The sequence below is a fragment of the Gymnoscopelus braueri genome (genome assembly GCF_963280865.1).
Source record: "Gymnoscopelus braueri genome assembly, chromosome: 11".
In the NCBI taxonomy this organism is placed as follows: Eukaryota; Metazoa; Chordata; class Actinopteri; order Myctophiformes; family Myctophidae; genus Gymnoscopelus; species Gymnoscopelus braueri.
The window spans coordinates 42,538,033-42,549,406 of record NC_137613.1 but is presented as its reverse complement, the minus strand read 5'-3'; the positions used below and the strand labels follow the sequence as shown (position 1 = coordinate 42,549,406).

At 40.5% G+C, this 11,374-nt stretch overlaps 1 protein-coding gene across 1 annotated transcript; it reads right to left on the bottom strand.

The window, feature by feature from the left end:
- Positions 1-3,444: 3,444 nt before the first annotated feature.
- LOC308094587 (serine/threonine-protein kinase Sgk1) lies at positions 3,445-10,363 on the bottom strand. Its single transcript, XM_080441336.1, has 13 exons — positions 10,158-10,363; positions 9,470-9,545; positions 7,966-8,044; positions 7,818-7,858; positions 7,577-7,634; positions 7,388-7,471; positions 6,961-7,092; positions 6,732-6,844; positions 6,445-6,568; positions 6,236-6,331; positions 5,620-5,775; positions 5,325-5,414; positions 3,445-5,220 (listed from the first exon to the last, which is right to left on the bottom strand). The coding sequence occupies exons 1-13, from the start codon at positions 10,225-10,227 to the stop codon at positions 5,053-5,055; spliced, it is 1,287 nt and encodes a 428-aa protein (XP_080297462.1). The 5' UTR covers positions 10,228-10,363; the 3' UTR covers positions 3,445-5,052.
- Positions 10,364-11,374: the final 1,011 nt, after the last annotated feature.

Genomic DNA, 11,374 nt, shown 5'->3' with positions numbered 1-11,374 from the left:
GTGAATCCCTCCTTTCGTTAGGCGGGCGGCTGAGTCAGTTGCATTATCACTTGCATATAAAGCAAATAAATTAAGTTATAATTAATTAAGACATGGGTGCTGACCAGGATTATTATTATTATTAAAGATAGGGTAAGTGATATTTTTTGGTTAAAACAAAAAGTATTTTGTTAAAAGGTTAAAATACTATATTCTGATAGTAATCATTGCTATAGAGTGTTTTTTCAGTAACGGATGTCTCCCTGTCTCTCCAGCTCTTTAATAAACAGAAAATACATTTTTCGGTAGGTGTCAAAATCTCAGCCAATCAGGAGAAAGTACCCATTTTTAAGCTTAATTTGTATAGTGTTCCAGTTCCAATTTTGTCTGCTCATTTCTTAGTGTCATCACTTCCAATTTCACTTGTTTAATCTGTATCCTGATTGAGTTCTCTGTCCTGGTTGGATAAAATTGGAAATGAAACTGAAACGAAAATGCATTTTCTGTTTAATAAAGAGGTGGAGAGACAAGGAGACTCCTAATATTGAACAAACACTCTATATAGCAATGAGTACTGTCAGAATATAGAGCTATTTAACACTTATTTTAACCAAAGCAAATCACTTACCCTACCTTTAAGTCAGGTCAAGATTTTAACAAAAAAGTATGATCATGTAAGCTATATGTTTTAACTTTTAATATTATTACGAATTTAAATACAAGTTTGACTATTGCATGACATTTTAGTTGAATGAATTTATTTACCATTTCTTAACCCGAATGTTTCATGCCATATATGGGCATATGTATGGAGATCCCTGATGTCATCAGTATGACGTCACAATGGGGCACTGCACATAGTCCGGCAAAAATATGGATGAAAGGAGCGTGATGTCACCCATTGGTTTCTACAGACCTGGTTTGAAGCCTCTAGTTCAGTCAAAAATGGCAGCAAAAAATGTGTGCTACTGTTGTGTAGGGGGGCGAGGAGTGGGTCAGCATAACCCAATCACAAGCCCCGAAAGCATACCCTGCGCTTTCATACGTTTTTTTTAAATGAATGGGACCATAATGAATAAAAACACATCTGTTTGAAAGAAGACTTGAAACTAGTGATTGAAAACAAAGTCTTTATTTACTAAGGTCATAAAACCAAGTGTAAAGTCAGGTCATGTTCCCATTGACTTCAATGGAATGACATGTCTTTTGCAGCCGGAGGACGGGAATCAACGCCAGCTGCTGGGCCATCAGTGGCTGCGGGTACATGGACAGTTTCATTCGGAATGAATACACTTCTATTCGGAATGAATGAATGGATGAATTCATTCAGAATAGATTTGCTCATGTAAACACCTCAATTGGAATAGAATATTCCATTCCAGTCTGACCCGAATGAATTTTCATTCGGGTTAGGAGGGGTGGTATAGACCGTTTGAATCGGTATATACCAACCGGAATTGACCATGTAAACACCTTATTCCGAACGCTCCTCTCTGTTTGGAATACATGCATTCCTTTGCGCATGTCCGTGCTTAGTAGTGCTGTCAGAATTGTCCAAATATGACCTATTAAATCTCTAATTCGGCCACGGTTGGTGCTGAGAAAAAAATAATAATTAATGGTTCTATTCTATAGCGTCATTTAATAAGCCTGTCATGGTTAAGCCCAGACTTGTCCAGGAGAACGGACGCTCCGAGGATTGCTGGCCGGCTACACTTATTTGGATATTTTTCTAAACAGGTATTTTAGTCCTCAGTTTTTAAAAAGAATCCATGGCCACATGATAAAGATTTACACGTAAACGCAGAAACGCATTGATCAGCTCAGCTGCAAGCTTCAATTTGAAATCAGATTTTACATTTATTTTATATATGAGGGGCCAAATACATATACATTTTTAATCACATGTTAAGGCCCAATACTGCAATAGCTGCATTATTTTAATAGCATACGTGAACAAAAATAAATGAAAACAACATTATTAGGGCGCAGCTGCAGCGAAAACATTTGAGTTTTACTTCATCAATTCATTCCATGGGCAGCTGGAACGGTCGTCCCAAAACACCCCGCCCCATGCACCTTTTGAGCGGGCCATACGCGGCCGCTCCATGGTCGCTGGATTTTCACCCGGGGCGATTGTGTTTTAGGACGACAGACCCCGCATACAACCCGTGTGCGCTACTCGGCGCAGAAAGAGGGGTTTCGTCACAGTGAATGAGTTACAGCATGTTTCAAAGCCTTTTCATAATAATACAAGAAAAACGTGACATTCGGCATAATGAGTAGCCTATACTTTCTACTTTAAGTGTATTTTGATGCCAATACTTTTGTACTTTAGCCATAAATGAGCGTGCCTTGTTTCATAGACTGTAAGTGTTGCTCTCTCTCTCTCTCTCTCATTTATTATTATAATGACCATGAGCGGTCGGGTGTTTATGTAGGCCTATTATTATTTATTATTATAATGACCATGTGCGAATGCGCGATGACGTCATCGTACCTACATGAGAAATGTGACAAATAGTATAGGTTAGCCTAAGTTTTACCGTGTCTGGTACCAATACAAAAAAAGAAACTGGTTTGAACTTGTAGATCTGCTAATTTTGCATTAAAACGGCGATAACAAAGGAACACAGGCTTGCACCGCATACAACGCTGCCTGGCCAGGAGTCGGTGCGTTGCTTACCGGCCTGCCTACGACCAACAGACCTCCTCCGCGGAGGCACAAGGGGGCTATTGCCTCCTCCCATGCCCACCAGGGGAAGCTCTGCTCTGGGTAGTGGCCCCTGGTCCATGCCCGGGTGTAGGCGAGAACCACTTTGCGCATGTCCAAAGTTATATTCAGAATGAATGCTTTGGGTCATGTAAACGAGGAATACTTTTATTCAGGTCCCATGTAAACAGGTGAGTGGATCAGATTCCTCTATTCGGAATGAGTTCATTCGGAATGAATTCATTCTGAATGAATACATGATGGTCCATGTACCCGCAGCCAATGAGAACTTCAGCGTTTTCATTACTTCTGCATTGGCTTCATTTTCAAGACCGAAACCTTGCCGCCTGGTACTGCACTAAGTACTCTGACAACGCACAATGGGTACAACAGGTAATGCATAACTGAAGGGGCATGCGTTTCCAACAGGCATTGTTCCCAACGGCATCGGCCAAGTCTAATTATACAGGAGAAGAATATCTGCATATCCGTCCTTAGCAACTCGTCCGACCCATCGATTTCAAACTCCCAAAACATTTTCACGTCAAGGACCCCCAAATTGATATGCATTTGACAGCAGACAAATGCTATTTTGAACAGAATTGTTCAAGATATTTCGAATGATCTACAACGTGTCGCATCACTACGTATTGGCCAAATTATAACATTTTGCTGTGGACAATCCCCCTCAAGGACCCCACTGTGAGAACCACTGGTGTATACCATTTCGTACCATTGGGTTAGGTCAAGATAGGACAAAGCACAACCATGTTTTTGTTCATAACTTTAATATGTTTTTTACGGCAAAATGTGTTTATTTGGTTGCTGTTTGGATCCCAAAATCGAATCGAGGCTTCTCCAAAAGGGACAGTGTCACATGTTTCTCTGGAAATAATGATCAGAATGTGGACTGGATGTTCATGACATATAAATAAAGCAAAGATACAACACAAGATACAATAAAGAAAAATAATTTTTCATTAATACCACTTTCCATCTTTGAAATGTGTACACTTAGACACACATGAATAGAATTTCTATATCTGTACATACGTATATAATATAAAACTAGTATAGCAGATTCTCTCGTTTGCCATAAAACAGCAAACACTTTCACTCAAAAAAAATAGTATTGATGAATGTGCTATCATTACTGCAGGCCTATTATTGCTGGTTAGACTGTATATCGCATTCTCTGGATTTATGAACATATTTCAGCAAGTCTGTAAACAGCAGATATGTTGACAGTATTTGACTGTATCTGGTATGAAATATGAGAAAATTGGAAGAAGTTTAAACATACAAAAATAAGACATACCCATGCACAGGCTATATTTCTGAACAGGTGTATACACTGAATGGGAGTTAAGAATTTGTAAAGATATAAGATTTGATACAAGGTCAAAGTGAACTGTGAATGGCTGTGGAGCAAGGAAAACGATTTAGTTGAATCTAAATACGTTTTCTATTCAGTACAGCTTTGTTTTTCGGTGTATGAGGGCAAACTGGTCAGAAAAATTGTTTTTAGTTTTTAATTTGTTCTACACAGGAATTAGAGATGTGAGATGTACGTATGTCTAAACCAAGTTGTAATAACAGTGGATGTTTAAGCAAATAGTTTCATTGTCTTTCATTACCATTACCCTTATTCCCTCAAGTGCAATTGGACAAGTTTACATGGAAATAACAATAAATGCAAAGTGAATCTCGACACAAATAATTATCTTTCATATGCAGTAAGATATTGTGAAGTCATTGCCCTCTGTGGCAAATCCCATGTTCTGAAATCTCATCTTATACTGTGATAAAGCTGGTTCTTGCCAAGCTACAGTCCACACTGCCTTTAGTACCTCAGGCACTTCTCTTAATGTCACTTCATCAATAATTTCTGAGGTCCATAGCCATCACAGAGCAATGTCCCTTGAGTACAAAAGTGCATTTCCAAACTTGGCACACCCTTTATCAGTCGTGGGGTTGGAGGTGGAAAAGTAAGGTGTTGAGAGATGACAGTCCTGTGCAATCTCCACACTCCCCACTCACAATCTTACAAGAACTCCACACAAAAACTCATGTCTGTCAAGTCATTGAGATCCTGTTAACAGGCCATGTATGTCAACCCTATGGTTTCCCCTCCATCACGATCCCCATACTGTATAAACAAACCAAGGCAGTTTTTTGTCCTGAGCTCAAGAGCCTTTTCCATTTACTTGTGCGTATTCTGTCCTCTTCTGCCATCTGCTGGCCGATATTATCAATGCATGTAGATCCCCAGGTCTGTTTAGTCCTGTGTTGAGGGAATTCCCCTGCAGCTACAGTCAGAAATGGAGAACGTGTCAGACTCCTGGTCCAACTAAAAAAGTTCACATGAAGTAGAGCTCAGCAGGAGGTCCATATGAAAAGCCTGGGAAAGCTCCAGCAGCCTCCTTGACGCTGTTTGTAATAAACAGGGAATCTGTGTTGCACAGAGATGAGGTCACAGGGAGGAGGGTGAACTCGGTGTCAAAGTGTTTGAGGTCGGTAGGGCCGGACTGTGAAGCCAACAAGGATGACACATTAGAGACATACATTGAAGTGAAAACAATCCACCATTAAGTGCTTTCATGTGGTATTTCATTTCGATATGTAAACGTACCACTGAGGGGGCAAATGGAGGTGTGATCTTCCTCGCCATCAGGTCGTCCCAGTTAATGGGAGAGAAGAAGGAATGGAACTTGAGCTCCAGCTGTCAAATGACCAAAAGAACAATACCATAAGTCCAGTATAAAACGGCTTGCTTGAACTTTTAAAGGTCATCTTGATAATATTTTTTATAAGATCACGTTTAGATCATCTGATTACTAACAATTTGTGCAGACGTAAAGTAAATCTTCCTAGATCTCTATCGTCGCAAGCAAGTGGTAGCAAGGTGCAGCTGAGTATAGACTTACAAAATCCTCCCGTGCTCCCAGCCTCTTGGTACGGTCCTTCTGCAAGAGCCCCTCCAAGATCTCCCTGCCTGCGTTGGACACGTTAGGCTTGAGCACTGGAGCCTTGTGCAGGATATTATTGTACATCTCGGCTGTATTGCGACTGTAGAATGGGGGCTGTTTGGGGAGAAACAAAATTAAGTTTAGAATTCTATTGCCAAATGAAAACGCATTGCAAAAGATATCATGGCTGTCAGGCAGAGACCTTGTAAGTCCACTTCAGGAAATGAAAAAAAAAGAACCTGTGTTACCGTGGATCCATTTTAGTTTAATTTACTTACAATTTCTTGTTGATAATTTTCATTGGTTAAATATTTATAAAACCCACAGGCAGACTTAACCCCTTTAAACCTGACTTCCCTATTTTGGGCATGTCATTATAGGCACAAAAAAAATCAACATTTGTCAGAAATAGAAAGAATTAGCCGATCTATGAGCTCACAACGTGTCGCATCGTGGCGCATTGAGCTTTGCATTTATTTATGAAAAAACATAAAGAAATTAAATGCGTTTCTCCCCGACGATATGGCTAAACAAATTCATAAGGCATTGCTACAGTATAAGTGATTTCACTCACCAGTCCATAGAGCATCTCATAGAGCACACATCCCAGGCACCACCAGTCAACAGTGCGGTCATATGCCTGCTTCTGGAGAACCTCAGGAGCCAAGTACTGTGAACAACGAGAAAGAAAGAAAATCAACCATGGTCCAAACCTTATCATCACTTGTAGTTCCAGAAATGTTATACGTTTCAAAGGCGCAAATACAAGTATATGTTCTGTACCTCAGGGGTTCCACAGAAGGTTGATGTGGTGTCGTTGGGTTCCAGGCCCTCTTTACAGAGACCAAAGTCTGTCAGAACGATATGACCCTGTGAGTCCAGCAGGATGTTCTCAGGCTTGAGATCCCTGTAAAGTAAAAGGAATAATGATCACCACAACGTATCTGAACAAATCATCACAATTCTTACTCCAAAATCATCTAAATCGTTTCTGCTCCCTTCAACTCCTCTATTTAGCTCTGTGTGTAAATGCCCACTAGGGGGTGCTGTAGACTGGTGCATATACATACCTGTAAACAATATGCAGGGAGTGGAGGTAGCCAAGTGCACTGGCAATTTCAGCAGCATAGAACCTTGCTCTACACTCAAGGAAGACCCTCTCCCTCTGAAGATGGTAGAAGAGCTAAGGGAAAGTGGAAGGTGTGTTTTAAAATCTAAATCGCAATGACATTTTGTTCTTCTGACCAGACAGTTACTGTTACTGTGTGTAACAATGAAAGGTTAAGAGTTTTGGCTTACTTCTCCGCCATTGACATAGTCAAGAACAAAGTAGAGCTTCTCTGTTGTCTGGAAGGAGTAGTGTAGCCCCACCAGGAATGGATGTTTGATGTTCTTCATTAGCACGCTTCGCTCTGCCATGATATGCTTTTGCTGAAAGGAGAAGTCGAGGCGGGTACAGAGATGAGAATATATCCCTCGCAATGAAATCAACAGTGTCTCTCTTTAACCACTTTCAACCTGGCACCCCTATTCTGGGCACATCTTTGTAGGCAGAAATGTTCAAAAATGTTCAAAACATTTCAAGCTCAACATATCACGTTAGATGGGTTATTTTCGTTAATTTGTCATATGACAAAGTATATAGGGCTTAAGTGGTTAAGATTGGTTCAGGGTGTGAAGAAAATGGGTTTGTGGCAGATGTAGGCTAATGTAATATACGACTGACCTCTTTCTTTTTCATGATGATTTTCTTCTGGAGGACTTTGACGGCGTAGTACTCGCCTGATTCCTTGTGTCTAGCCAACAGAACCTGTAACCAGGCAGACAATGACATCAGCTTGTGCACCAAATAAACTGTGATGGAGATTTCAGCTGGTGAGCAGATGAGGAGTTACACAATCAGACAGATGCTCACCTTTCCAAAGCTGCCTTTGCCAATGATTTTGAGGTAGTCAAAATCACTGGGTTTTATCCTGATGGACAGGAAAAGACCAAACATTAGGATTACACTGGTAGACAGAGTTGTATTTGAAAGATGTTTACACACACACACACACACACACACACACACACACACACACACACACACACACACACACACACACACACACACACACACACCGTTCACATATAGTAAAAACGATTTGACCACTTACTGAGTCTCCTCAGCCAGTGAGGTTCTTGATTCCAGACACATCTGAAAAACATGAAAGGAAGAGAGATTAATACAAAATTCCAGTGCTCCAAAACGAAATATATAGCAATTATCGTATCAAGTTCAGTTACTGTGCATATTATGCTCACCGGGTTGTGAGGACCTTCATCATCCTCCAGGTCTTCATTTTGATTCTCGTCAATTTTCATAAAGTTTGTGACTTCACCACTGCATGGGGGAAAAAGGAGATAAATCTAAAGGTTAGGTTATTTACTATCTAAAATTATGTTTTTAGCTCTAAATTATCCAACATGGATGTGTTTATTTGGTTTGCAATAGGTCACAGTGAAATCACAAGTTTTGCTCTTGTGTGATTGCAATATGATGTTCAATAGCCTACAGACTTATGCTGTAGGCCTACATATGGACCGGTCCAGTTCAGGACAGGACAGGGCAGATGGTATAATGAATACCTTACCTAACCTGTCTAAGACTGCTAAAGCTGCTGACCCTAAACAAGAACAGCAGAATAGGACTTGTCTACACAACTACTGTGGTATCTAAGCATCTAGATAGTGGACTTAGGGCATAGCAGTGGCGTCCATTTTCTGGTTCCACTCAAAAATAGTCCATGCATTTTTCCTTAGAGATTTCCAAAGATATTTATATCAATTATTTTAAGCCTAGAATCAAGCCATCCAGGATTCTGGTGAATCATGACCATAAAACATTTTATTCTGTGAATTTAAAAAAATGAATATTTAATTATATGATATACTATATTTAATAAATACCCTTTGTTTTGTGGTTTTCAAATATCATTTTTTTCACAGAATCAAATGTTTTATGGTCATGATTCAACAGGACCCTGGATGCCTTGATTCTAGGCTTAAAATAACTGATATAAATATTTTTGGAAATCTCTATGGGAAAAATGCATTGGCTTTTTTTTTTGTGGAACCAGAAAATGGTTGCCACTGCCATGGTTTTGCTCTTGTGTAATGGCAACATGTTCAATGGCCTACAGACCTAAGCTGTAGGCCTATGGACAGATCCAGGACAGGACAGGTCACAGACTTGATGGTATAATACCTTACCTAACTTGTCTGAGTGAGACTGCTAAGCTGCAGACCCTAAACAAGAACAGTAGAATAGGACTTCTCTTACTAAGTACTGCATGTAGTATTTTCTAAGCATCTAGATTCTAGATTGGACATAAATGATGCTGTGTTAGGGGAATTCTCCACTGTACCGGACATCAACCTGAATGCAGGGATGTTCACTATGATGGGTCAACCCATATCATGTAATAATTGAATTACCGGTTTATCCCCGTCCAGGGAACAGAACGGATTTACTGAGATGATTAGGCGCTGTAAAAGGTCATGGCGGGAGCGCGCTTCACATGAAAGAACTATTCTTACACCTGCCTTGTGTTCTTGGACAGATTAGTCTACTTGTCATGGAATGTGCTGCCAAAACCAAATGTCTGATTGGATTTGCCAGTGGGCCAATTACATTTTTTTTTGTTGCAAAACTTCCACTCAGTTATTAACATTATATATATATATATATTTTTTCATTATGATTAAAATGTTCTGCTTTAACGTGATGAATAACAATGTTGTTTTAAGAGCTCATCTGTAGACTCACTGTTGGCAGATGTGTGGCGTTGATACCAGCTTCTGAATGAAGTCGTTCAGTCCCATTTTTCTCTCCTTGATGAAAGCTGCGAATGGAGAAAAGCAGACACAGGCTACCCGTCAAAGGAGAACAATATAACGGCCAAAACGTCACACACTGCGTCCCATTCAGTAGTGTGAAGTCAGTGAAGATATAATAATAGGCTAGCCTACTTCGGATCGGACTGATGCAAAAAATGTCACTAAGAAAGTAGGGTACAATACGATTTGTATCTGTGTTGGGTTTTTAATCTGCTATTTTGTATTCCAAAAAATTCCAAATGCCGTTTTGTAGGCCAGCCTATATATTGTCGGGATGCGCATGCTGCAGGCTTCAAGGCTTGCGTTATGTAACCACAAACGATACACGATTTTGGCGACTGCATAGCCGCGATGGGGAGAAAAGGATATTCTACCAGAATACAAATCAACATTTGGTTAATAAAGTCAATAGAGTTTAAAGACGTTGGTAGAACATTCAAGAAAGCGCATCTGATAGATTATTGTCAGTTGCACAGACAATAATCTACATTTTTAACCCTACAGTACAGTTTCATAACGGACCACAGAATATAGTCTACGCAACAAACGCATACTCCACCATCAGCAATAATAGATCTCTCAAGTCGAAGATACAATAAGGCTAAATGTAGGCTCACCAGCGAGAACTCCTACAATTCCTCTCATTTTGCAGTAAGTCAAGTCACATCCAGCCTCAGTAACTGCCATGATGAGCGAAAAATGTAATCCACCACAAAGAAAACAATTTTCTGTTGCTATATACTGTATATATACAAAAAAACGATCGCCTGCTACTAAGATGTTCCGTCTAATTGGCCCACCTCGCTCTTGTGGGACACTACAGTTCTAAATGCTGCCCAGTGCGCGACAGGCACTCGGTTATTATACGGAACACGTGGTTTCGGAGGCGAAACATTACTGACATCACTCGCGTAACCAAGGCAACTGCCTTAGTTGGAAGTGATGTCACGGGATTCCGCAGCTCTCTGGTTTGACTGACTGCAGGAGGCGGGGGATGACGAGGAGGCGCTCACCGCATAGGTTGCCCCCTCCTCCCTTTCTCTCCATGGAAACTTACAATAACCTACTGTAATAATCTTCTCAGAATCACTACTGTATAGTCACATTTATTATGAATTATGAAAAGGGACAAAATGGCAGGTACCCCGTGGTTCTCAAACCTTTTAATTTCAAAGACCCCCATAACTCTCTGAGAGTGTACCCTTACGGGTCCATTTGGTTCCATTTGTACACTCTCAGATTTACAGACCTGTAAGGGTCCATTTGGAACCCCCTCAAGGAACCCAGATAGTTCCTGGACCCCACTTTGAGAACCACTGCCATAGATCAGTGGTTTTCAACCTGTCAAGGACCCCCAAATTGACACATATTAGCCCACGGACCCCCATTTGAAAAGATATGCCAGGGACTCAACCATTTTGATTTCTTGGGGGTCCCAATCTACACTGTATCATCAGCATTTAGTGCTCATTTAACTCTGAGAGTGTACAAATGGATCCAAATGGACCCGTTAGGGTCCATTTGGTTCCATTTGTACACTCTCAGAGTTACAGACACATAAGGATCAATTTGGTTCCTAACTACTAATTTGGCTGGGGACCCCCTGGAACCCCCTCAAGGACCACTGGTGGTCCCCGGACCACTGGTTGAGAACCACTACCTTACCCCTACCTGCCTATTTGATGAAGATGAGGGCAAATATGTTTTATGACTAACATAGTGTCCCACCTTTTGGGCATGTTATTTTATAGGCATACCTGTTCGAAAAAGTCCAAACTATGATTATAGTTCAAATAAAACATGCACAAGCACTTCAACTCCATGCAATTTGTGC